A 24,949-nucleotide genomic window follows, 5' to 3' on the forward strand; every position below is an offset into this window, starting at 1 on the left:
GTCTCAGTGAGGGCTCTGGGACTTTGCCACTCGCTCCTCCTTTACCCAGTGGTCCACAACAGCCCAAGTGCAGCGACAAGCTGGGGCAGACGCAGGATTTGTCCCCCCCACACCCTCGGGGGCACAGAGCCTGTCTGTAGTTGGCACAGTTTGGCTTCCTGGCTGCGCATGGGATTTTTAATGCCACTGGGAAACCGGGGAGGCTGGCACGACGGTAATTTTTCAGGGCACCTGCAGCTCTCGGAAAGGCAGATTTTTTACCATTAGGATTTAAAATCAAGACTGTGCTGCAGCCTCTCTCCCCGGCAGGGCCGGGCTGGGGGAGATCCCTTTTGCTGCGTGCGATTTACATCCTCACCGAGGAGGAGCCCTTCACCGCAGACCCTCAAGTCCAAAGGGCTCCGTGACAGAGCAGCGAGCTGCCAAGGAGAGCGCGCAGAGCTGTCAGCCGGGCAGGTGGAGCAGGCTAAGCCCGGGCTGACCAGGGTCACTCCAGCAGCAAGGCCGGAAGAGGCTGCCTTGGGGTTCCCATGGAGAATGACTGCCCCTTTGCACGGCCATGCTCCCGCATGGAGCCACGTGCCGTGACAAGGGAACCAATGCCCCCACCTGGTCATTGTTCATTTAGCGAGGCGCCGGGGGCCTGGCCGGCCTGCCTGCCGTTTCCCAAGGCACCGGGCTAGCTTTCCTTTTCCTTTTAACCCACGACCGAGCCTCGAGGCTAAGAGCAGGGTGCTGGAAAGCCAGGGCTGGGGTGGCTCAGACTGTCACTGGTCTGCCGGGACAGGCAGAGGCCATGGGCGGGGTTTACGGCAGCCCAACTCCAGGCCATATTTTAAATTTTGAGAACTTTTCTCAGGGAAATCAAACCTCTGATCGGGCGACTGTCGGTTCCCATAGTAACGGGGATTAAATATAACTTCCAGCGAGTGCAGCACACCCTGGAACCATCCATTACCAGGGCTCAGAGCATCCCTCTCAATGTCGAATCACCAAACTTCGCGCCGCCACCCAATGCCAGCACCTGATCCCCGACCTCGCTGCAGCGCACCGGGGGCGGGGACCCGCCTGTGGGAAAGGATGGATATATTTAACCGCTGTTCCCAGGGGACGGCCACCAGGGCCTCCAGTTGCCTGGTAAACGGGGGCGGGGCAACAGGTGACTGGTTCTGACAGTGGGAAACCCATTTCAATTAACGCTGCCTTTGGAAAGGCACAGCATGCTCATGCCAATCACCAGCCAGGCACTTGGCTGAACTATAAATGGGGGAGATAATTGTACGCTGCAGACTCTTCGCCTGCTCCCACCAGCCGGAGCGGCAGCAGACCCGGCTCTTAAGCAGGGTGGGGTAATTGCTGCCTGCGAGGAGGCCGGGTGACGCAGCAGCCCTGCTACTGGGGGAAGGGGGGGTTCCCACCTGAACACGCAGCTCCCTCCAAAGCCTTGGAACTCGAGCGGGCTGGGAACACCCCATGCAGCTGATCTCCCCCACTCCCCCAGGTGTGTGTGGGGGGCATGGCCTGTGTTGGAGGCCACATGCCATGCACAGCAACTGCACAGGCTAACGGGCCTGACATCAGCGTTACCAGGCAGGAACGTGCCAACGCAGGCCGGGTACATCTTGCTTCCCACCTCGCCCAGGCACCAGGGGCTGGAGAACTCCTGTGGGCAAGCAGGGATGGGCTGGGCTCTTAGCCTTTGTGAGGCCGCGGGGCAGAGACCCCGGTCGCCCAGCAACGAGTGCGACAGCAAAGGGCAATGTCTCTGGGCCCATCTTGCCAGCCAGGCAGATACAGGACTCCCTAGTGTCCCGAAAGCCCTTTGATTCCCCCTCCCAGGAGCCTCAGTCCATGGGCGGAGGGGCCTTGTAGGCTGGTGGGAACATGCTGCCTTGTGCTGGGGTCCTTGGCTCTTAACAACGGGGCTGTCTCTCAAGGAGAGCTAAACGCAAAGGCCTAGGAGCACCTCTGGCAGCCACGCTAACAAAGACAGGAGCCAGCCCCCAGTGCTGGGGGTCTCCACACAGGGCAACATGCCAGCCACCTGCCACAGTGACTTGCACCCTGCCAGGTATCTTGTGGGGCCTACTGACTAGAGCACTCAGGAGATGTGGGCTCTGTTCCAGGCTCGGGTGCTGGCCTGCTGGGGGATGTTGGGCAAGTCACTGCCGTGCTCTGTGCCTCAGTTTCCCCACCTGTGAAATGGGGATAATGATAGTGACGCACCAAGAGCTAGGAATCGTCATGGTTCAGAGCTCTGTGCAGGTTCTCCTATGGCACCTGTCAGCCAGGTATCCCACTGAGGCATGCAAGTAACATGACTCTGCCCGATCTCGTCCCTTCCCCCTCCCCCCAGGATGGAGGAGCTCCATTAGTCACCATGTGCCGGGTGTGACCGGAGGACACCATGTGCTCCCAGCAGGAGCCAGCAAGGTTTGGGGTGCCCTGGACTAGTCCCCTATCTCATAGAACTGGAAGGGACCCTGAAAGGTCATTGAGTCCAGTCCCCTGCCTTCACTAGCAGGACCAAGTGGTCCCCTCAAGGACTGAACTCACAACCCTGGGTTTAGCAGGCCAATGCTCAAACCACTGAGCTATCCCTCCCCCAGAAAGCCCCCCACCTCGTGACAGGCAGCTCGTCCATTAGCCCCCGGGGGTGGTGCAGGGATGCTCCCAGAGCACAGGGCATCGCTAAGGCCCCACGTCGTTCAGACAAGGACCTCGACACCGTGTCCTGGGGGGAGCCTGTGCTGCGACGGGGGAGGCTCTGATGTCTACATACCGCGCTTTAGGCCAGCTGCCTCCTGGCCACTGTTACAGCCCTGCTGGCGCCAAACGAACCCACACAGCTTCAGCGGCTGCTGCCCCAGACCTCTGAGGCAAACTCTCCCCAGCCAGCGCAGCACCCGGGCCTGGGTGAAGCCATCCTGGAAAGGAACGGCGGCTTTCTGCATGGAGAGGAAGTGGGGGGCTGGAGGGGGATTTCCATAAAACAGTAATTCAATTACAGAAAGCAAAGAATTCTGAAGTCTCAGCAGCCCCACTAATTGTCTCATTAAGGGCAGAAACGCAGGGAACACAATTACACCAGCCATCTGAATCATTCATGCCCCTGCGACAGCAGTGCAGGATTCCTCTCAGACATACAGAGGCCCTAGCAGTGTTGTGCTGGGGGAGCATCTCGCTGCCCTAATTCATTGGGGGCGGGGGGGGGAGGGTGGCGGGAGAATTGATTGGCAAGAACGTTCCCCATGCCTTTCCTCTGAGCAACTCGGTGGTGCCAGTCCTGCCCTCCCAGCTCCCGCAGGGGGTTCGTGAGTATGCAGAAATCACCCCAGAGCAGCATTGCGCAGCCAAACCCCGCAGTCTGCCAGCCGGGTGCAAGAACGGCACCAAGTCCAGCCCAAGGAGCGGGAGTCGTGGTGCAGAGGGAGTTTGGCTCTACACTCCGAATGAACAGCGACGCGTATTCATACAGAGCACACAGGGCGTGACTGGCACTGGGGTAGCACTGGAGATGAGCTCTCAGGGCAAGCCGAGAGAATCCCCCGTGCCAGCTGCTTCCAAGCCTGCCATCCCGCAGACACGTTATTTAGTGGTTTTCCCCCCCAAGTGGGAGTTTTATCGCTTATTAAAATTTTAAGATGTCAGAGGCCCTGGCACGGGGAGTCTTCCTTGTCTTTTGCAGCTGACTTTAAGGCTAGTTAATTATAAACAAGATTGCGCAGTGACTTGTGCCCACACACGGAGGAGCTGGCTTCGCACACGCCTCCCACAAGCACACGTCTAGCTCAGATTCTGGAAAATGGGCCTATGGAAGCAGCAAGGCCTTTGCACACTGCGCAGGGTGCACACTTCCTTCCGCCCAGCTGTGCAGCGCAGAGATAGACACTGCAGTGGTGGGAAGTCCCTACGTTCCAGACAGTTTGCATAGGTGAGATCTCCAGTCACTCCCGGGGAAGGAAGCTGCAGGATCACCATCACGGCTGGAGTGCGCCATCTCCCCAGCACAAGCAGCACTGATGAAGCTGGCGCTCCGGCCGGTGGGGTCCTGCGAACGGACGAGGAGCATGGACTCACAGCAATTGATCCACAGCGAACAGGCAGCCGCGAGGGGGGGAAAGGAGCCGGGCACACAACACGCAGCTGCGTAGCGTTGAGATGGGGGCTGGAAAGCTGCACATTTGCCCACCGGCATGGGCAGCAGGCATCTCTGCAGCAACCCACCACTGGCCATCTCTGCAGCAGCTGCCACATCCAGCGCAGAACCCCACAACTGTTCTCTGACAGCGCTGTCCATCTGTAGCTCACAGGGCTTCACCAAGGCAAGCCCGCACCATCACCCCCTCTCACGGCTGGGGAAACCGAGGCATAGAGGGGCAGTGACTTGCCCAGTGGCAGTGCTGGGAATAGGACCCAGGTCCCCGAGCCCCAGGACAGTCCCTATCTGCCGGGCCTCTCTAACAGCTTCACCAGCTGCAAAACATCTACTCCAAATCCCACAGCGCACGCACGGCACAACCTGGGCTCTGCAGCCACGGAGGAACTCAGTGCCACAGCCCTGCCCTCTCCAGCTGCTGAACGACACATGGACCCCACCCCCCCCGCCCACTCCACACTGCTGGAGCACACAGGCCCTACCAGAGAGTCCCTTGCCTGTCACTGTCCGAGCCACAAGGGATGCAGTGCAGAACTCCAGTGCGCTGCCCACTCCATTCCATGCACAGTGGCATCAGGAGGGGCCCTTGGTGCTGGTTCCGGTTCTTACTATCCTAGTAGCTCCTGGAGGCCCCGGCTGAGATCCGCCTGGCATAGCCCACCCGCGAGTGATGCAGGGTCCCTGCCCCACAGTGCTCACAAGACAGGGGGGAAAGGCAGCGTCGTTATCCACGCCGCACAGAAGGGGAGCTGAGGCCCAGAGAGAATCAGTGACGTGCCCAAGGCCACCCCACACAGATCCCTGAGCTGCAGCCCAGTGCGTTAGCCGGCAGACCAGCCTTCTGCTGCTCAGGTTCCCTGAGCCTCTCAGAGCTTCTCAGGGTGGGGTGGGTCTCTAACCAGCAGGTAATTTCAGAGGCCCAGGGAAGGAGAGAGGAGGTCAAAGACAGCAGCAGTGGGGGAGCTAGGAAGGAAGAAAGACCCCGCTCCTCTGTCAAGCGTCTCCTTTTCAAGGGCACAGATTGCTCTCCATCTCCCGGATAAAAGGACTAAAAGCAGGTTAAGGCTGTAAATTTAAATGTATCCTGAAAATTTCTTCCTCTGGTAGAGGCGAGAGCCAGAGTCTACAGAACCCTCCTGTCTGTGTGACGCCTGTCTATTTATTTATGCGCTTACTGAATTTTTCATAACTGAGTTAAGAACGATCAGTGTTCAGGGTTATCCTTTGTACATGGTTATCACCATAGAAACAAGAACAAGAGAGATAAACACAGCCCCACATTGTCTCCCATTGATGGAGCCAGGAGAACACAGCAGGGGAGGCGGGAAGCTCTGTGCACTGCAACTTGCACAATAATCAAGTACCCTGAAGTCAACAGCGTCGGAGAGGAAGAGCTGGTCCCATCCACGAGGACAAAGGGAGCGCGGCAGCCTCCTCTGGTTATTTGTACCTGCTGCCGCTACCACCAGCTAGTCTGCCAACAGAGCCTGGTAGCTATTAATAAAGGCTCCACGGCATTTGGGAAGGGCTACAGACGGGCTAAGTATTAGTTCAGAAATGGACCAGTAATAGGAGTTCTTTAAAAAAAAAAACCACAACACTGTTCAGCATTTTTGTAGGACCTACAGGAACAATAAAAACTCTCCCCTACCTTTCCATGCAGATCCTGCAACATTAATGAATGCAATAGGTTCCAAGCGGTCAGTGATGCTGGTGCACAAGCTAGAAAATGAACCAGCTTTACTGGGGCAGGAACATCTCTTCTAGCTTCTGGAAGAGGGATGCGCACAAAACACATCAATGGTGTGTCCGTAATTCTCCGGGCAGCCCCCCAGCCGATCAGAGCTCAGTGCAGGGGGAACTCCGTGGTCATCCTATCCCCAGGCCGGTTTTATGGAACAGCTTCCCTCTGCCAATAGCCCTCCCCAGAAACTGGAGACTCTTAGTAACTGGGGGTGATGGAGGCCTCGTACCTGTTACAATAATTGGTCTACGTATTTACCCTCGTCGTGAGCTCAGCTGCAAAGAGTGCATGACAGTGCAGAAGAGGTCACAATAACCTATAGGGAAAACGTACGAAGGGGCAAAAAAACCAAATTAGTCCAAACAAAACGGCCTCCAGATACAGCTCAAGGACTGAGTTACGTTAGAAATCAGTGACCCAAAGCTGGGATAGGAAACTAGGCCTAAGTGGCAGACAATGTAACGAGGAGATGGGCTGTTCCACCCATCACCCCTTTTTGGGTCCTTGCAGCAAGAGGCTTTGGGGGAAGACACAGAAGAACAGACAGAAGCTACGGGAGCGAGCTCCACCATCCCCCACCATCCCCTGGGCCTTTTCCCTCCCGAGCCGGAGTGGTGGCCAGAGAAAGGGACCCAGCTGACCTCGCCACCCTGCTGGCTCCGGCTGAATCCCAACCACCCCCCGGGATAAACCGGGATTGGACGCAGCAGCAGCCCCAGCCCGTCTCCCCAAAAGGAGAGCGATCACTGGCTTTCTACCATCTCAGCGACTGGCAAACAAGGGCCTTTTCCTTCCCCAGCTCCCTCCAGCGAAAGGGAAAGGGGACCCGGGAGGCTGTTACAGGAAAAGCTTTACTCAGCAGTTTACATTGCCAGGCTGTAGCTGTTTTTCCTTGTTTTCCGTGTCCTTAGCAGAGGTGAACAGGCTGTTCGGTGGTGCGTTTGCCATGGTGCGAGCAGGCGGAGGTCCCTGTGTACCAAGCCCGAGCTTGTGTAACACTGGGCAGTGTAGCACCTTAGCCCAGACATTCCCTCGACCGCAACAGACCCGCTCAGCAGGTTTTCAGGAGACTCCATGCTGTTTCCACAGCTGGTGCAGCTCCAGTGGCAGGAGTGCTGGTGTAAACACGCCGGGTTGCCAGCCCTGCGCCGAGCAGGGGCACATGAGAGGTGGCTCAACCTGCCAGCCGCTGCTGTACACAACGGGTACATCTACACCACACTCTCCTTTCGGCAGCACAGAGAGCGCGTACATTACACACACCCCTAGGACAGTGGACTGAGGCACCACTACACTCCCCTTGGTGGGCGGAGCCCAACCCGCCCCACCCCCTCAAGGGCGGGGCAGGAAGTATAAAAGGAAAGCTCTGCAGCTCAGTTGGGCCGGAGCCAGTGGAGGAGATGGACGCCTCTGCCCTGCTGTGGCACCGGGAGCCGAACCTGGGCTCGGCCGCACCCTGCCCTCAGAGGAGACAGACCCAGGCGAGGGACTGCCATCAGCTGTATATCCAGAGGAGCTTGAGGACCAGTGGACACTGGAAGTACCAAACCCCGGGGAGGTAGGAAGGAGCCCAGGGGCAGCTGACGACTGGCCGGATACAGGGCTGACTGCTGGGTCGGCGTGTTGCGGCTGGACCCCTGCCAACCCAGTGGCGGATCACTCTGCCACTGTTAGGGCCCTGGGCTGGGACGCGGTGGAGTAGGGTGGGCCCGCGTCCCCCTGCCTCTCCACCCTCGGGTGGCCGACTCCCCAGTTTAGGCCAGGAGGACTGTGCTGCTTGACCACCCCCACCCCACTAGCATCCTAGACTGCCCGTTGGGTGCTCAACCTCTCTGGAGCCCCTAGACTGTGTGGGTGCTCATGCCTATCTGAACCCCGAGACTGTGTGTGTTTGCTGGCTGCCTTAGCCCACAAGCTGAAGTTAAAGCCTGCTCCCTGCTCTGCCCCACCCACAGGGCTAGAGCTATTGACTGGGTGTGTTTGCCGGCTATCTTAGGCCCGGAGGCTTAGGCTACAGCCAGTTATCAGCCCCGCGGGCTGGGGCCCTACTGTTAATTTTTGTCAACCCCAGCTGAGAGGCTGGGGGCTAAAGACAGTCAGGCACTGCCCCGCCCATGGGTAGGGACCAGAGCCCCAGACTATTGTGGTGTGTTTACCTCTGTTAGACGGGCCCAGAACCACAGACTGCGTACAGTGTGGCCCGAGCCGGAAGACTACCGCCTCTGACAACGAGGCAGAGTGGCCTCCCTCCCCAGTGGAGGGCGAGGGTCCAAACAGCAGTGTAGACAGGGACACGCCTGAACCTTGTGGGACCGTAGCTGGATAGGTACTTCTAGGGCTCTACTCGCCCAGCCAGTGCCTCCCATGGCAACTGGGCTGTTTCGAGCAGCAGAGTGTCCCACGGCCGGAGCCTTTCCCCACTGCAGTGAAAGACTCCAGCAGTGGGGAAAGGCTCTGGCAGGAAGCAGGCAGTGGGAAAGGTGCCAGCAGTGAGGAACCTGCCTTTCACTGCGCCACGTACCACACCTACCCTACATGGTGTGCAGTGGAGACAGCCTCTGGCACCCCACAGGCTGAGCTGCCCCGGGAAAGAGGCAGGGGAAATAGAACAGAAAGCCAGGTAGTGTAGATGGCCTCAGAGTCTGATGATGGGAGCAGCGTGTCCCGAGGAGGAGCTAATCCAACGCCAGACTCTGCGTTGTAAGGAACCTGGGTGCTCAGCCCAGTCCCGCAGCAGACCAGAGACAGGCAGAGCCATACCATCCCGTCCTGCCTCTCTGGGTAACATCTGTGGGGCCACCTACTTAGTGCCAGGCTGGGGGTTCGTAGCCATGGGAGAGGCCTGGCTTCAGTCAGAAGTGGGGCAGAGGGATGAGGACAAGTGACCCGAATCAAAGCCAGACGGGAGATTCTGGATTGCCCAGGTGGAAACGTAACATCCCAGAAGAGCTGGCCAACATGCTCCCCACCAAAAATGTAAGGTGCACAAATCCCGCTCTGTACCCAGAGGTCTGGGCCATCTGCCACCCCCCGTGAGTACAGCCAGGGGTGCTGGGCATCCCCTCTACCAGGAGAGCCATAAACACATTCAGCGTCACACACCGGGCACCTGGGTTACGCTGCAACAGGGCCAGACAGACAGCACCCAAGTACTGCAGAGAGCACTACCTGCCTCCAGCCATCGATCACACTGGAGCTGGTGGGGAGAGCCATTCCTAGCAGCTCCCACAGATTCCTTTCAAACCACCCCTGAGGATTCCTGAGGGCTTGTCCGGCTCAGAGATTGGGGACCTGAGCCAGGGTGACTGGATGGCTATTGCAGAGAAACCCATTTCCTAGCACACAGCTTGCACCGGAGCCGGCGCCCAGGCCAGGGTGCAGGGCAAAGCGGCGGGGAGAAATGCCATCTCGTCACAGAGAGTTTGTCCAGCCGGCCATATGCTCGGCCACAAGAGCCTCAGGTCCAGGATGTAGCCATGTGCGGCAGTGGCACAGGGAGCCCAACAGCTTGCAAACAGCAACACCACCCCCTCAAACACATCCCCCCGGCCCCGGACACCAAACACCTGCGAAGCCAGGAGCAGAGGCAGCCGGCAGAACAGGGCCCGGAGTTCCCGGCAGTGAGCCACAAGAGGCTCAGAACCGTTGCCTGATTTACAGAGGGCTTTTAGGACACAAGGGCCACAGCTGTTTTCCCAACACTCCGCTGTAGCTACCGGCTAATACATTTCACATCTGTTCAGCTCACTGCTCAATGAGATTCAGGACCCAACTCTGGGAGGGCTGCAGCAGACTCACCAGCAGCCCGCTGGGAGGCCACGGAGTGACCCCACTACCACTCGGACTCCGCCCGAGCCGCTCCGAGAGCTGGCTGGAGAAGAACTTGGCTGCATGGAGACCGAACAGAGCAGTGTCACCATGGAGCCGGTGACGTCGGGGCACCCGAGAGGAGCGGAGACCAGCGGGGCTTGGGATACTCTACACCGGCCTGGCTGGGCACCGTAAGGGCATCCCTCACCTGGAAGAGAGCCCCAGTGCAGCATTTTCCTTCCACAGGGTCACAGGAAACGCCCAGATCTAGGCACCAGGCGGAGAAGCGTGGCGGGATAAACAGAAGTGTTAGTAAAACAAAGAGCGCTGAACCAGAGCCAGCTGTTTTGCCTTCCTCCTACATCATGACTCAAAGGCTCAGCTGCCCATGCCACGTGGGATCTCCCTGGGGACCGGCGGAGGGAAGAAAGCCGAGGTCTGTGTGTAGGCCAACAGCCAGGACTGCCTGCCAGTGACCCAGAGACCCCTCTCTGCACCATGGCAGGAGGAAGGGGGAGCTCCAGGGAGAGCAGAGATGCAGTGCAAACAAGCGCCGGGGCGTGCGCAGCCCCAGCACCGGGAGTCTGACCGCTCAGCACTCTTGCCTCGGCAGAGCCCGCAGTCATGTCTGATTACGGCGCCCCAGCTCAATTAATCCCTCTAGAAGGCAGAGCAAGTTGCAGAGTGATCATTAACTTCACATGCAATGAGAGAGACGCTCTACAAGAACTGACAGTGGGGGAAGCAGCTGTGATCTCGGGCCCCATATCCTTCAGCCAGATGCACTGCGTCCTGTCACCCCATCTACCTGCCGAAAGACGAGGGGAGGGGAGGGGAGGGGAGGCAGCTCCCAGAGCCTGGCAGGGAGGAGGAGACCCGGGGCAGATGGCAAGCGGCTGCCAGCAAGCCCCACTGCAGCCAGGCGAGATTCATCACCCGAGAGATCCGCGAGAACGAAGAAGCAGAGCAGGCTTCAAGGGCTCAGTGCCGAGTGTGATGGGGAAAGGCGCTGCCTCGCCCGTAACAACGCAGCCCCTCCAGGAGGCAGCGAGCGCCAAGAAAGACACGTTTTACTGCTCGTCAGCGGGGAAGAAACGCAGCGCTTGGCTCCTCGGGTGCATAAAGGAACATTGTTCCGAGCACACGGCTCGTGGCTGCGCTTTGCTGGGAGAGATGAAGGCGCCAGACAGACAGAGCTACACGTGTATGGAACAGAGCAGTGTAGCTGGCTCAGGTACCGGAGCCACCAGGAGGGGGCCGGGGCCAGGGTTCAAACCTGGATCTCCCCCCGCAGGAGGCAGCGAGCCATGGGAGGTGGAAGAAAACGGGCTCTGTGCTGGAGATAAGTTGGGGGGGGTCCCCTAGAAACACTGCCCCAGTGTCAAAGCAGGCACCGGGGAAGAAGAGCCTCTGCACCTTGAAGGGTACCAGGCAGGTTTACACAGCGCAGGATATGCGGCCGAGGTGCAGGAAGGCACCAGAGCTGGGTTCAGTGCTGCTCGCTCCCCTACACACAGAGGGGATGTGCCCACAGCAGCGTGGGGAGGGGAGACCCCGGAGGGAGAGTGCACTCTGTGCCCCCCTGGCCTTAGGGGAATCAGACTCAGATCAGTCACAAAGGGAGCTGGGGCACTGGCATGGACAGACGGACTGAGGACCTTCCCCCATTCCAAACCCTGCTCACGCTGCGGCATGGCGGGCCTGAGAGCTCCTGTGCCATGCCCCCGCCGGGCACCACAGATCGAGGGCAGGCTGAGCCGCTGCCCGCCCAGCAAGGGACCCCCGCAGACACGAGGCACAAGCCCCACCCCCGCAGACACGAGGCACAAGCCCCACCCCCGCAGACACGAGGCACAAGCCCTACCCCCGCAGACATGAGGCACAAGCCCCACCCCCGCAGACACGAGGCACAAGCCCCACCCCCGCAGACACGAGCCCTACCCCCGCAGACACGAGGCACAAGCCCCACCCCCGCAGACACGAGGCTGGCTCACCTGCTAGCAGGAAGGTGATAAGGCAGGTTTCCTTTGGCATGTACAGCTTGAGCCGAGAGCCGCTGAAGACGTACTCCACCACCGCCTCGGAGCGGCCGGCCCGCTGCAGGAAGGGCAGGAACTGCTTGGCCTTCTGGGTGTCCTGGGAGAGAGAAAGGAGAACGTTCGAGACCAATGGTGCGAGGGGGAACCCACACCCCCGTGGGACAAGGCACAGCGCCCTCGTGTCAGCCAGTTACACAACCCCCAGCCTGGGCTGGCGAGGGATCGAACCCAGAGCCTTGGCCTCCGAGCACAGGCCCCTGCCGCTCAGGCCAGAGGCTGAAGCCTGCTGGCTGGGGACAGAAGGGCTGACGAGTCAGAGGGGACAGCGGCACTCGGCCCATAACGAGTCACCATTAAGATGGGGCTTGGCCTTGTCAGTGCTGTACCTGGCTGGCTGGGAGACTCTCCCTGGGGAGCACAGCGCCGTCAAGGGCGAGGTGGAGAGTCTGCTCCAGGGAACCAAACCCTGCCTCCAGCTCCCGGCCCCGCAGATGGTGGGGTCAGCCCCCAGCATGCTAGCTAGCAGGGCACATTTGCACTAGGGAGCTCCTCAGCAGGGAAGGGGAGAGCTGAGTTTCCCGGCAGGGCAGCAGTCAGGTACTCCTGTCCGGCACCCCACGGGCACATGGCAGCAAGTCACAGGTGTGGGAACATGGCCACTCGTACGCCCAGCTGCATGTAGGCTGCGAGCAGTGCTACGGCCCAGCTCCCTAGCGGGCAGCAGGGCCAGGGCCCAAACCACACAAGGCCTGGCGCTGCCCTGAACAGTCCCTTATCTCACTGACAGTGATTCGAGTCCCCGGCGTGACCACCTCTCCTCCACCCGCCCAGCAGGACAGTCAGCGGGGAGCCAGGCTGGCCTCCACACAGGGGTCTCCAAGGCCTTGCCTCCACGGACACTTTCATGGTTGAGCTGCCCTTCGCCCTTCCCCCTCCCTGGCCTGGGACTCTTCTATTTGGCTTGGCTTAAATCTCTTCCCAAGTGACACAAGCTGCATGGAGAAAGGGCAGCTCTTCTCCCGGACCGGCAGGCCTGGGGCTACACCGGGATAAACTGGTTTAAATGCACCCAAGTTTGTACGGAAAATCTTTCCTGCATAGACAAGGCCTGAATGCTGGGCTCCCATAGTCTCCTTCCCCAGCCGACGAGGCTGCTCGGGTCAGGTCTCTGAACCTGCTCCGGCAAGCCAGGGCAACAGCACCCGAGAAACACCCACATGCCCTGCTAGCTATGGGGCAGCATCTGGGCACGAGTGGCTGATGGTCCCTGCCGAATTCAGCCCCAGGAATCCGGGGCCCCTAGGGAGACCAGCCGCTCAGACGATCCATGGAGCACTCAGGGCTGAGCAGATACCAGGACTGTGTGTGTGTTTCCATGTGCTCCCCCATCCGTCTGTCTCCACCTGTCATCGCGTCTCATACTCTGATGGGGAGCTCTCTGGGGCAGGGATCAGCTTTTCATCCTGTGTTTGTACAGCACCTAGCGCAATTTGGGCCTGGCTCCCGGCTGGGCTCCCGGGCGCTATGCTAATACAAATCATCACTAAACGCTCAGTTATCTACCTGGCCCCAGTCTGCGTGCCTGGATCCAGGCAGCTCCCTGTGACCTTGGCACAGCTCCCGGCCTTCCTCAAGGAAGGAGCTTGTGTCTCAGGACCTCTGTGCTGCGAGAACGCGCTCTTCCTGTCAGGTTCAGAGCCACCCCTGGGATCCCCTCCCCACCCATCACGCTAGATGCCCAGTTTCACTTGTTTAAGACACCGCAGCAAGGCGGCAGGTGCCAAAATCCTCTGCAGACAGCTGCCCCCTGCCCGGCCACTCCTCTGCCCTAGGCTGTTCCACTAAAACCCGCCATTCGAGCACTGGTGCGGGTGGATAGGAGATACGCCAGCTGGCCCGGGACACCCAACTCCAGCAACCTCTCACCCCCCCGTGAAAGATAACCCGGGGCCGACGCAGCCCCCGGCAGAGCAGCGAGTGCTTCCCTTTCGCAGGGAATCTTGCCTCAACTGAATACCGCACTTTGCTGCCTGCTCCACTCCTAGCAACAAGCCACTGTATATAAATTAATGCATATTGGTTAGTGAAAAATCAACGCGCCGTGAGCGAGGGTCGGTGGTGGTGGAGGGACTCGGTGCTCGGTGAAATGCGTGCAGCACCACACTTTAATGCCTGGCACGCTTTCATTAGACAGGCCCAGACATTGAGGGAGGGCTCAGAACGATATTTACAGTAATGGGATTCAGTGTTCTTTCAAACGGACCCATCACAGCAGAAACAGCAGGAAGACAGTCTCCTCCCAGCTCACTGCTGCTTTCCTTGATAGAAGCCAGAGCAGACCAGCAGCCTAAGTTCGTGGAAAATTCCCACATGCCCAACTTCCCTCCCCACCCCAGAACGGAGCAGAGGCAAACAGGACAAGCATCCAACAGGTCAGAAAGCACCAACAGATTAAGACCATTTGCTAAACAGGTTTAAATCTCAGGCCATTATTCATAGGCTGGGCCTACAATTTGGGAACGCATTACCGAACTGATTATCTCCAATCGCTAGGTTAGTCACGCCTTTTGAACCAGAGGCCTTAGCCAAAAACGGAGCAATCTGTACATTTCAGACGCAAGACACTAAACGTCACGGGCGTCTGATTGATTTCACCCGGAAAAAAAAAAGCTGTTGCTAAAATAAAACACAGCCAGGTGGCTTTTTATTTCACTGTGTCCCTAATTTAGAAAAATGAACTGCAAAGGAAGAGAAGGGAGAAACTAGCTGCAGCCAGAAACTTTCTTCCCTTCAGGAAAAGCTTGGCTCTAGTTCACCGAAGGGCTGCCTGACGAGACTGCTAAAGCAGAGATGTAGATGGAAACTCACTAGATCACAGAAATAAAATCAATAGGATGTTCCCAAGATCCGGCCCCACCGCTGAACGGCTTGCACTGCAGAAAAAGACGCGCTGGGAAGGAGCAGGGGCATTCAAAATGCCATATTTTATGGCAAAGGTTAGAGCAGAGAGCTCGCTGCTCCAGCTATGGGACTTGAATGTAAATTGGAACCAGCTCCCCCCTGCCTCGGAAACTCATTATTTCCAGCGCAGTCAGCGGGCGAAAAGAACCGGCTATCTGCATACGTTCCTTAGACCAGAGTGCGAGCCAGGCTACGAAGACAAGCCCGCGTGTCACTCCGGGAAAATTAAGTGGCAAGGGGAGAGTGGGAGCAGCGCGTACGTTGACAACAGCCGAATCCCGACTGACAACATGCGTCTGCACCTCTCAGACTCTCATTAACAGGACGCGACCTGCAGCATTTCAGATGTGACCAAAAAAGAAACCAAGGAGGGACCAGGCGAGTGGAGGCAGTCATCAATCTTTGGAGCGGAGCCCCCGCCCCAGGACAGCGAGAGGTGCCTTGGCAGCGGCATGGCAGATTAGACTTGAAGATGGGAAGAAAGGAGACTATCGTGGCCCATCTGGAGCTGCCGATCCCCGGGGGCACAAGAAAAGCGATGACAGCGTTAGAAGCAGGCAGTTGACGCCGAGCTAGGCAATAACAACGCTTTGCACTCCAACCGTACAGCAGCTCACCAGAGAGGAAGGACGGCCCAACGGTTAGAGCAGTAGCCTGGGATTTGAGAAATCTGGCTTCAATTCCCTGCTCCATCACTGACTCCCTGTGAGGCCCTGGGTGAGTCACTTAATCTCCCTGGTATAATAGCACGGAGGGTAAATGCATTGAAGCTTGTGTGACACTCAACTGAAGGCTAGAGAAATACCTGTGACGGACCAGAGGGCCTTAGAGTGCTGTACAGACACAGAACCGCATGGGAGCCCAGCTCCCCTGCAAACCAGGCCAGAGGTCACACCGGGAGTCAGGGAGAACCTGGATTAGAACCCAGGGGTCTTGACTCCAGACACTAGACTACACAGCCTATAAGCCGCTTCACTAGCAAGCTGCAGGGGGCCGTGGAAGAAGTTGTTCTGGGTTCCCTCGACTCGGGCTGGAGGAGTTCTTCAAGGATCTGACTCGGGACTGTTCCCATTTAGATATTTTCATTGATGGCCTTGGCACAAGAAGCAGGAATGCGCTAACAAAACGTGCGGAGGACCCCACGTTGGTAGGCATCGTCAATACAGAGAAGGATCAGAATATCATACAGGGAGGCCTTGAAGCCTGGTGTAACAGCAATGGGATGAAATGTAAGAGCACCAAGTGCAAGGGGCTAACAACAAGAATGTCTGCTATAAGCTCAGGGCTCACTGGGTGACAGCCACAGAGAAGAGGCCTTGGCGTGTAGGTCGATCACAGATGCCGATGAGCCACCAACGTGACGCAGCTGTAAAACAAGTAAGTGCAATCCTAGTGTGCATTAGGCGAGGGAAGTGTTCATGCCATTGGATAAAGCACTGGTGAGCCCTCCTTTGGAATACCGTGTACGGTTCGTCACCAAGCAGAAAGGTGCAGCTGAGAGCTACTGGGATGATCCGGGGAAAGGAAGCCTGTCTTATGAAAGGAGCCTGGGAGAGCTTGGCTTGTTTGGCCTAGCACAGTGCAGGCTGAGAGGGGAGCGGACTGCTCTCTACAAATACAGCAGGGGTAAGCACTGACGCTAAAGGACAATGTTGGCACAAGAGGAAATGGGGATAAACTGGCCAGGAACAAATTCAGGCTGGAAATGAGAAGCAGGTTTCTAACCACCAGAGAAGGGAGGCTCCGGAACAGCCTCCGCTGGGCGCTGGGGGGGATAACAACCCAGCCTGGTACGTTTGTGAAGGGAATGATACGCTGGGGCTGCCTACGATCACACGGACTGGACTTGCTCCCTTCCAGCCCGACATTCCTAACTCTCCCTGTAAAGTCCCCCCCACCCCGTTGGACCAACCTCCCCTCCCAGCTGGGGCTGATGGAGACTGTACACTGGCTTCCCTTTCTATTCATGGCAGTGCCAGGAATTCGGAATGGGAGAGACCGACTAGACCGCCCAGGCAAAGCCCTGCTATTCGTGACATGTCGCAGACAGCTTCCTTCAGCAGGGGGCTCCCCGGCGACCCCCATTTGCAGCCTGTGCGCACCACACCGGGCATGTCAGGCGGGGGACAGGACCCCTCAGTGGGGGCGGTTTGTTTGGACCAGGTGGCTGGGAAGTGCTGTATCCACCAGAAGCATCCCAAGAGACCACCCTGGCTTCACCAGGAGAGCGTCAATGATCTGACACTCAGAAACAAGTCCTACACAACGTAGACATGAAGAGAAATGAAAAGGATGAATATAAACAAAACACGAGTATGTAGGGACAAAATGAGAGAGGCCAAGGCACTGAGATTAAATTAGCTTGACACAAAGAGTAACAAGAAAACATTAGAAGCAAGAGGAAGACCAAAGGTAGGCCCATTATTCATGGGCGGGGGGGGGGGGGGCGAGAGAGAGAGAAGAGACAACAACAGACAATGTGGAAATGGCAGAAGTGCTAAATGACTTTTTTGTTTGTTTTCACCAAAAAGGTCAGTAGCGATGGGACATCAGACACAGTGAATGCCAGATGGACATAATAGGGAAAGAACAAATTAAAAATTACTTGGACAAGTTACTGTAGATGTCTTCAAGTCACCAGGGCCTAATGAAATACATCCTAGAATAGCAAGGAGCTGACCTGGGGAATTACAGACCAGTCAGCTTAACTTCAGTACCCAGAAAGATAATGGAGCAAATAATCAAGCAATCAATTTGCAAACACCTAGAAGATAATAAGGTGGTAAGTAACAGTCAGCATGGATTTGTCAAGAACAAATCATGTCAAACCAACCTGATGGCTTTCTTTGACAGGGTAATAAGCCTTGTGGATGGGGTGAAGCAGTAGATGTGGTGTATCTTGACTTTACTAAGGCTTTTGATGCGGTCTCCCATGACCTTCTCATAGAAAGACTAGGGAAATACAACCTAGATGGAGCTACGATAAAGGTGGGTGCATGGCTGGTTGGAAAACCGTTATCAGTGGTTCACAGTCAAGCTGAAAGAGTATATCGACTGGGGTCCTGCAGGGATCGGTCCTGGGTCTGGTTCTGTTCAGTATCTTCATCAATGATTTAGATAATGGCATAAAGAGCACACTTAGAGAGCTTGTGGACAGAAGTGCTTTGGAGGATAGGATTAAAATTCAAAATGACCTGGACAAACTGCAGAAATGGTCTGAAGTAAATAGGATGAAATTCAATAAGGACAAATGCAAAGTGCTCCACTTAGGAAGGAACAATCAGTTGCACACATACAAAGTGGGAAATGACTGCCTAGGAAGGAGTACTGCGGAAAGGGATCTTGGGGTCACAGCGGATCACAAGCTAAATATGAGTCCGTGTAACACTGTTACAAAAAAGCAAACCTCATTCTGGGCTGTATTAGCAGAAGTGTTGTGAGCAAGACACGAGAAGTAATTCTTCCGCTCTACTCTGCGCTAATTAGGCCTCAACTGGAGTATTGCATTCAGTTCTGGATGCCACATTTCAGGAAAGATGTGGACAAATTGGAGAAAGTCCAGAGGAGAGCAACAAAAATGATTAAAGGTCTAGAAAACATGACCTCTGAGGGCAGATTGAAAAAATTGGGTTTGTTTAGTCTGGAGAAGAGAAGACAGAGGGGACATGACAGCAGTTTTCAAGTACATAAAAGGTTGTTACAAGAAGGAGGGAGAAAAAGCGCTCTCATTAATATCTGAGGATAGGACAAGAAGCAATGGGCTTAAATTGCAGCAGGGATGGTTTAGGTTGAACATTAGGAAAAACTTCCTAACTTGAGTGGGTTAAGCACTGGAATAAATTGCCCAGGGAGGTTGTGGAATCTCCATCACTGGAGGCTTTTGGGAGCACGTTAGACAAACACCTGTCAGGAATGGTCCAGCTATTACATAGTCCTACCTTGAGTGCAGGGGACTGGACTAGATGACTCAAGGTCCCTTCCAGCCCTACACTTCTATGATTATCAGCCAAGAGACTCCCTATTTTCACAAGAAGCTGAACCAGGGTGCAGCAGCTCTCAGGAAACAGAAGAACAGAGTGTTTTGCATTCGTTTCCCCCAAGCAGCAAAGTGCCCACACACACAGATGGAACTGTCGGTTCAGTAGGTACCAATCTTACCAATAACCAAAGCACTCCCAGGTGCCGTAAGTTTGAGACTCCAGCTGTGGAACCTGGACCCATTCCACATATTAAGCTCTTGCCACTCTCCGAGGGCTAGAGTGCTGGAGCTGCCATCCTTCAGGTTAGGTGCACTGAAAGGACAAAGTAAAAGGACAGATGGCTAGAAAGTTGGCTAGATTGTCGGGCTCAACGGGTAGTGATCAATGGCTCCATGTCTAGTTGGCAGCCAGTATCAAGCAGAGTGCCCCAAGGGTCAGTCCTGGGGCCGGTTTTCATAGAACCATAGAATATCAGGGTTGGAAGGGACCTCAGGAGGTATCTAATCCAACCCCCTGCTCAAAGCAGGACCAATCCCCAGACAGGTTTTTACCCCAGTTCCCTAAATGGCCCCCTCAAGGATTGAACTCTCAACCCTGGGTTTAGCAGGCCAATGCTCAAACCACTGAGCAATCCCACCAGGACAAAGGCGCAACAGTCACCTGCCTGACCCCGATGTGATTTGAACACAACCTTCTGATCTGGAGTCAGATGCGCTGCCGTTGTGCCACGAGGCCAGCTGGCGGCACGCAGACATTTTTATAAAAAAAAGACCAAGTACTGATTTTGCCCCAGATCCTTAAGTGGCCTCCTCAAGGACTGAACTCTCAACCCTGGGTTTAACAGGCCAATGCTCAAACCACTGAGCTATCCCTGCCCCCCTGCCCATATCTTCATTAATGATCTAGAGGATGTTGTGGACTGCACCCTAAGCAAGTTTGCAGATGACACTAAACTGAGATACGCAGGAGGGTAGGGATACGATACAGAGGGACTTAGATAAATTAGACAATTGGGCCAAAAGAAATCTGCTGAGGTTCAACAAGGACAAATGCAGAGTCCTGCACTTAGGAAGGAAGAATCCCATGCACTGCTACAGACTAGGGACCGAATGGCTAGGCAGCAGTTCTGCAGAAAAGGACCTAGGGGTTACAGCGGACGAGAAGCTGGATACGAGTTGAGAGTGTGCCCTTGTTGCCAAGAAGGCTAACGGCATTTTGGGCTGTATAAGTAGGGGCACTGCCAGCAGATCGAGGGACGTGATCATTCCCCTTTATTCGACATTGGTCAGGCCTCATCTGGAGTACTGTGTCCAGTTTTGGGCCCCACACTACAAGAAGGATGTGGAAAAATTGAAAAGAGTCCAGCAGAGGGCAACAAAAATGATTAGGGGTCTGGAGCCCATGACTTATGAGGAGAGGCTGAGGGAACTGGGATTATTTAGTCTGCAGAAAAGAAGAGTGAGGGGAGGATTTGATAGCTGCTTTCAACTACCTGAAATTCTAATTCTAATTCTAATCTACACTGCACTGGGACCAAGAGACATAGGAGCCCAGATCCCAGACTGCCAATGGCACATTCCGAAACCCCTGTGCCACTTTGGAAAATCAACCCCCAACATACACAAGTGACAATCTGTATCTGCCTTTTATCTTCTCTTAGGGTTTTACCCTGCAGCCCATCACCATAGTATCTGACCTAACACTGGGCAAACAGTAAATTTGTCAAAAAAATGCATTTTGAGAGGCACTAAAACTATTCACAAATTTGGGTCAAGTTTAGCAAATAGCTTTGACTGAAACACACTGAAAAAGATCCAGAAATGTCAATTCAAATCAACATTTTCATTTTGAAATGTCATTTCCATTTGCCATTCCACTCCAAATGCTTTGTTCAACACCAACAAATTATTTTGGGGTTTTTATTTCAGGAAGAAAAAACTTGAAAAAATTCAATTTGGGGTGAAAACAAATGGAATTTCCAGTTTGCAAACACACAAGTACACTTTTTTTCAGCTCTAATCAGACTGCCCGGATCCTGCCTTTGAAAGAATGAAGCTTCCCACAGAAGTAACAACTAAAGCGCTCTGAAATCTGCTTTTAAGAACCAGGTGCTGGGAGTCACCTTTTTGACCAGAGGATGAGATGCTTAGCTAACCCTGAAGCACACCTCCTTGTTGTTCTTGACTAGAGAGAGCCTCTGCTTCCACTTATGCCAGCCTTAAAACACAAGCCTGGAAACTTATTTCACAGCTGTGCAGTCAAGAAGTTAATACAACACATGTAACCACAATCTGCAAGCAAAGAAAAAAATTCATTACCCAACTATTAACCACTTAGGTTTAACGTATGCAAATCTAAAATAGAAGCTGCTAATGAAGGCTACTAATTAGTGGTAATCACTATATAGTCACAGTTTGATTACCTTACAGAAAAAATGAGCTGCAAAACAGAAAAAGGTCCCACAGTGGGCTGAACTTTCCTGCTACTCCCCGAAAGTGAGAGGGGGAGTTTATTAAAGTCCCCACATTTCCCAGCTTCGCCTAGCAGAGCGGTTATAGCAGCGCAGGCGAGCGGATCCTGGAACACAAGCCTCTGCTGACTGGCAAGCGCAAGCCAGCTGCCATCAACAACTAAAATAAGCAGCAGTGTTCAAATATTCTCGAGAATGACCTTAAAATCCACACGTATTTGCATAGCACAAAGCAGGCGCTTCTCCGCGAGGGGAAGAGACAGGCAAGCGCTGATCGTTAATGTGGAATAATAAGTGGAGAGTGGCAATTATTACACGGTAAGCCATAGAGTCATCAGCAGCAGGCTGACACCAAAGTGACAGATTACGACTCACTTCCCAAAGCTTCCGTTAGGACAGCTTTCAAAGTCTTATTTATTTTCGGCTTCGCAGTGCAGGCGCTAATGGAGAGGGAGCAGCGCTGTTCATAAACCGCACTCTAGTAAGGGAGCCAGGGACCCTAGAGGGCACACAAATAAAGGGCATTTTAGCAGACGGATTGTTAGCGGGGATTCGATTTCCTTAGGTCGAGGTTACAGCAGGAGCAGCCGCAATCAAAGCTCCACACATCCTAAACCCAGCTGGGCTCCCGTGCTACGGCAAACCTTCCCCCGGGACCTGCGGCACTCACGCAAATCTTGCAGCACGCTGCACATTCCTCAGCGGCTGTCAGGAAATTCAAGAACAGTGGGACTGGTTTGTTTTTTTAAAACCAAATTAGATACGGGCGAGAGCAATGCTATCAGCACCACATTCCTGGGGTTATTTTAATATTAAACCTCCACGTTACCCTGGTCCCAGCTTTTCACTGTGCCGCAGATTGGTATCCGCATGGGGCTACATGGAAAGAATAGCTGTCAGGGAAGGACGCCAGCTCAGATGTGAGCCAAATGTCCCTCTGATTGGGGTCTAAATTAATTGTATCCACTCAGGGAAAAGACGTGGCCATCACTGAAGGCAAATCAATGAAAGCCTCTGGCTCAGTGTGCAGCAGCAATCCAAAACATCTAACGAGCGGTTCCGCGGGAGAAGGAACAGGACACAGACTATCCCAAGGCCTCTACATACATAATGGTGCGTTTCCAGTCACCCATCTCCAACACACTGCAGAGCCGGGGGGTCAGAGACTGATGGGAACGATCAGCGAACTGGAGAAATCTCTCCTCAGACGCGAGACTGAAACGAACAGGAGTGTTTATCTCAGAGAGGAGATAAGGGGTGGGAATCTGATAATCTATAAAACAATAAATGGGAGAGAAGGGAGATCAGGACTTCCATCCACTCCATCTCATCACACAAGAGCCAGGGGACTCTCAATGAAGCAGAAAGGTGGCAAAATTCAAGTCGACTGATGAAGGGAAATATTTTTTCAGATCACAGAGCCTGTGGAACTCTCTGCCACAATACGTCACAGAAGCCAAGAAATTTGCAGGATTCACAAAGGGACAGAACATGCAGGAAGATACCAACAGCAGCCAGAGTTACCCGAGTTCGTTTACAAGAGCTTGGGAAGCCTATAAACCCTCCTGCTTCAGAGCGGGAGCCAAACTAAGGCCTGGTCTGGGGGGGGAGGGGTTAATCTAAGTTACGTAACATCAGTTACGTGAATCGTGTAGCTGAAGTCGACGTACTCAGATCTACTCACTGCGGTAGGTCGACGGTGACGCTCCCCCATCGACTCTGCCTCTGCTTCTCGTTCCGGTGGAATACCGAGTCGACAGGAGAGCGCTCGGTGGTCGTTTTATCGCGTCTTCACTAGACAGGATAAATCGACCCCCGCTGGATCGATCGCTCCAGAGGTAAGTGTAGACATGCCCTAACTATTGGGGGTCAGGATGAAACTTTCCCAGGGCAGGCTCTCTCGTCACTGCCCACTAGGGGGCCTCTTGCACCTCTCTCTGACGCTGCTGGTGGAGCCGGATGGCTGGGCTGGAGTCTTGGCCTGACACCGTCGGGCACTTCCTATGCTTCTGTATATTGGAGGCATCCGTGACCAATTCCACAGAAGGGGCCAGTGATATGGAGGAGATCCCTACGCAAATACTGCACAGTGCCTACCACGCTGGGCTCTGAGGGGCTCCCTGCAGGTCTGTCACTATGGGGGCAGGGGGTGCCTCAATTGCTCCCCTCTGCCAGTCGGGACTGATGGAGGCCTCCCAGGGGTGGATGGAGTTCTGACACACACCACCACCAGTCCCAGGAGCACACTGCACATCCAGGCTGGTTTTACTGGCTGATCATGTCTTGATCACCCCTCCGTCCCTGGGGGAGCCAGAGCTGCTCCAGGGAACCAGATTTCTGGAAAATTCAAGAAGGCGGATTTCTCTTGGTTTACCCTTGGCCCAGAGCATGACTGAGGGTATGAGTGGGCCGGGGTGGGGAGTGCTGATGCATCCGCACGGGGGTGGAGGGGATGGGCGGCGCACACGATCTGGCCTGCACTAAAGAGAAGGACCTTGAACACTTTTCCCAAAGTGTCTGACCAGCTGTACCCTTCTCTCCCAGCCTGGGCAGAGCGGTGTGTTCTCGCTGTGCCAGCCAGCCAACCCGGCTGCCCACACAGCACTCACACTTCAAGGCGACCCCGGAGGCTGGCCTGGCATGGTGCTCGGGCGCTGGAGACTGGGCATTCCGTGCAGGGGAGTGATGCCGAGAGCCAGGGCGAGCGGGGAATTCCCAGGGACTGAAATGCAGAGCATCAGGCATCCTCTCTCTGCCTGGAAACTCCCAAGCCTGGGCTGCCTGTGACTGGACGCAAGGTGCTGCACCCCGACGTTTTTCCTGCACCTTGTACAACTCTCACATGTCCTCACTGTAAACCCAGCAGGGACAGAGCCGCTCTGCAGCAAGAGTGGCCAGCCCCGTTCCAAGCACTGCTCAGCCAGCAGCACACCAGGCCAGGCCGCTCCAACGCCCAGGCATGAACTCCCCTGCACCAGGAGGGAAGCAGCGTGATGGGAAAGCCGACAGCCAAACATCCGCTGGGCAACAGTTTAGCCACAGGGCCAGTTCAGCACGGGACTGTTCAGTGCTGGTGGTCCAGCATTGGGCTCCCAAAGCCTTTGAGAAGGGAGGAAGAGGGGAAGCTGCTCTAAGGATCCGCCCAGCTTTCTAGTGGAATCTGTTCCCACGTGGTCCCAGGCCAAGCCAGACACTGGCTTCCTCCTCTCGCGTGGTGATCTGCGCCTTCTGAAGGAGACAAGCCAAGACCTTTCCTCCCGCTCAGCATCCGTTTGCTCCCGCGGGCCCTGCAGAAATGCATGCTGCGGTGGCTTCTCTCTTAGAACACAGGTGTTCATCTCTGACAATGCCCTGTGCGCGATGCTTTAGACTCTTAGAGGAAGGTGACCAGTGAACGGAGAAGGCGATATCTACCCCAGGAGAGTCCCCCCCCAAACCTCTCCAAAACTCGGTTTGTATTGACCAGTGTTACTCTGGTGAGGCTTGGTACCCATATAATATCCAACTCCCTTGGATTCGTGCCAAACTCTTGGCTGCAGTGACATCATGTGGCAGTGAGTTCCACAGGCTAGTGGCACGTAGTGTGAAAAAAACCATTCCCTTTGATCTGTTCTGAATTTGCCCCCTTTTGGTTTCATTGCATGTCCCCTTGTTCTTGTGTCGCGAGGTGGGGAGAAGAGAAGCTCCCGATCTCCTTTCTCCATGTCCCCTCTTATTCGACTCCTCTGAGGTAACAGCTTCTTTTTACTTTTTTTACTCCCTGTCAAGAGGAGAGCTTCGCCAGGC

At 55.3% G+C, this 24,949-nt stretch overlaps 1 protein-coding gene across 1 annotated transcript in view; it reads right to left on the reverse strand.

Annotated features, from left to right (window-relative positions):
• SND1 (staphylococcal nuclease and tudor domain containing 1) overlaps nucleotides 1-24,949 on the reverse strand; it is a 453,393-nt gene that overhangs the window by 157,236 nt on the left and 271,208 nt on the right. Inside the window, exon 15 of the mRNA XM_008174151.4 lies at nucleotides 11,708-11,849. Within this exon, the coding sequence (XP_008172373.1) occupies nucleotides 11,708-11,849 (142 nt within the window). The remainder of the gene's footprint in view (nucleotides 1-11,707; nucleotides 11,850-24,949) is intronic.

Source organism: Chrysemys picta, chromosome 1, assembly GCF_011386835.1.
Source record: "Chrysemys picta bellii isolate R12L10 chromosome 1, ASM1138683v2, whole genome shotgun sequence".
In the NCBI taxonomy this organism is placed as follows: Eukaryota; Metazoa; Chordata; order Testudines; family Emydidae; genus Chrysemys; species Chrysemys picta.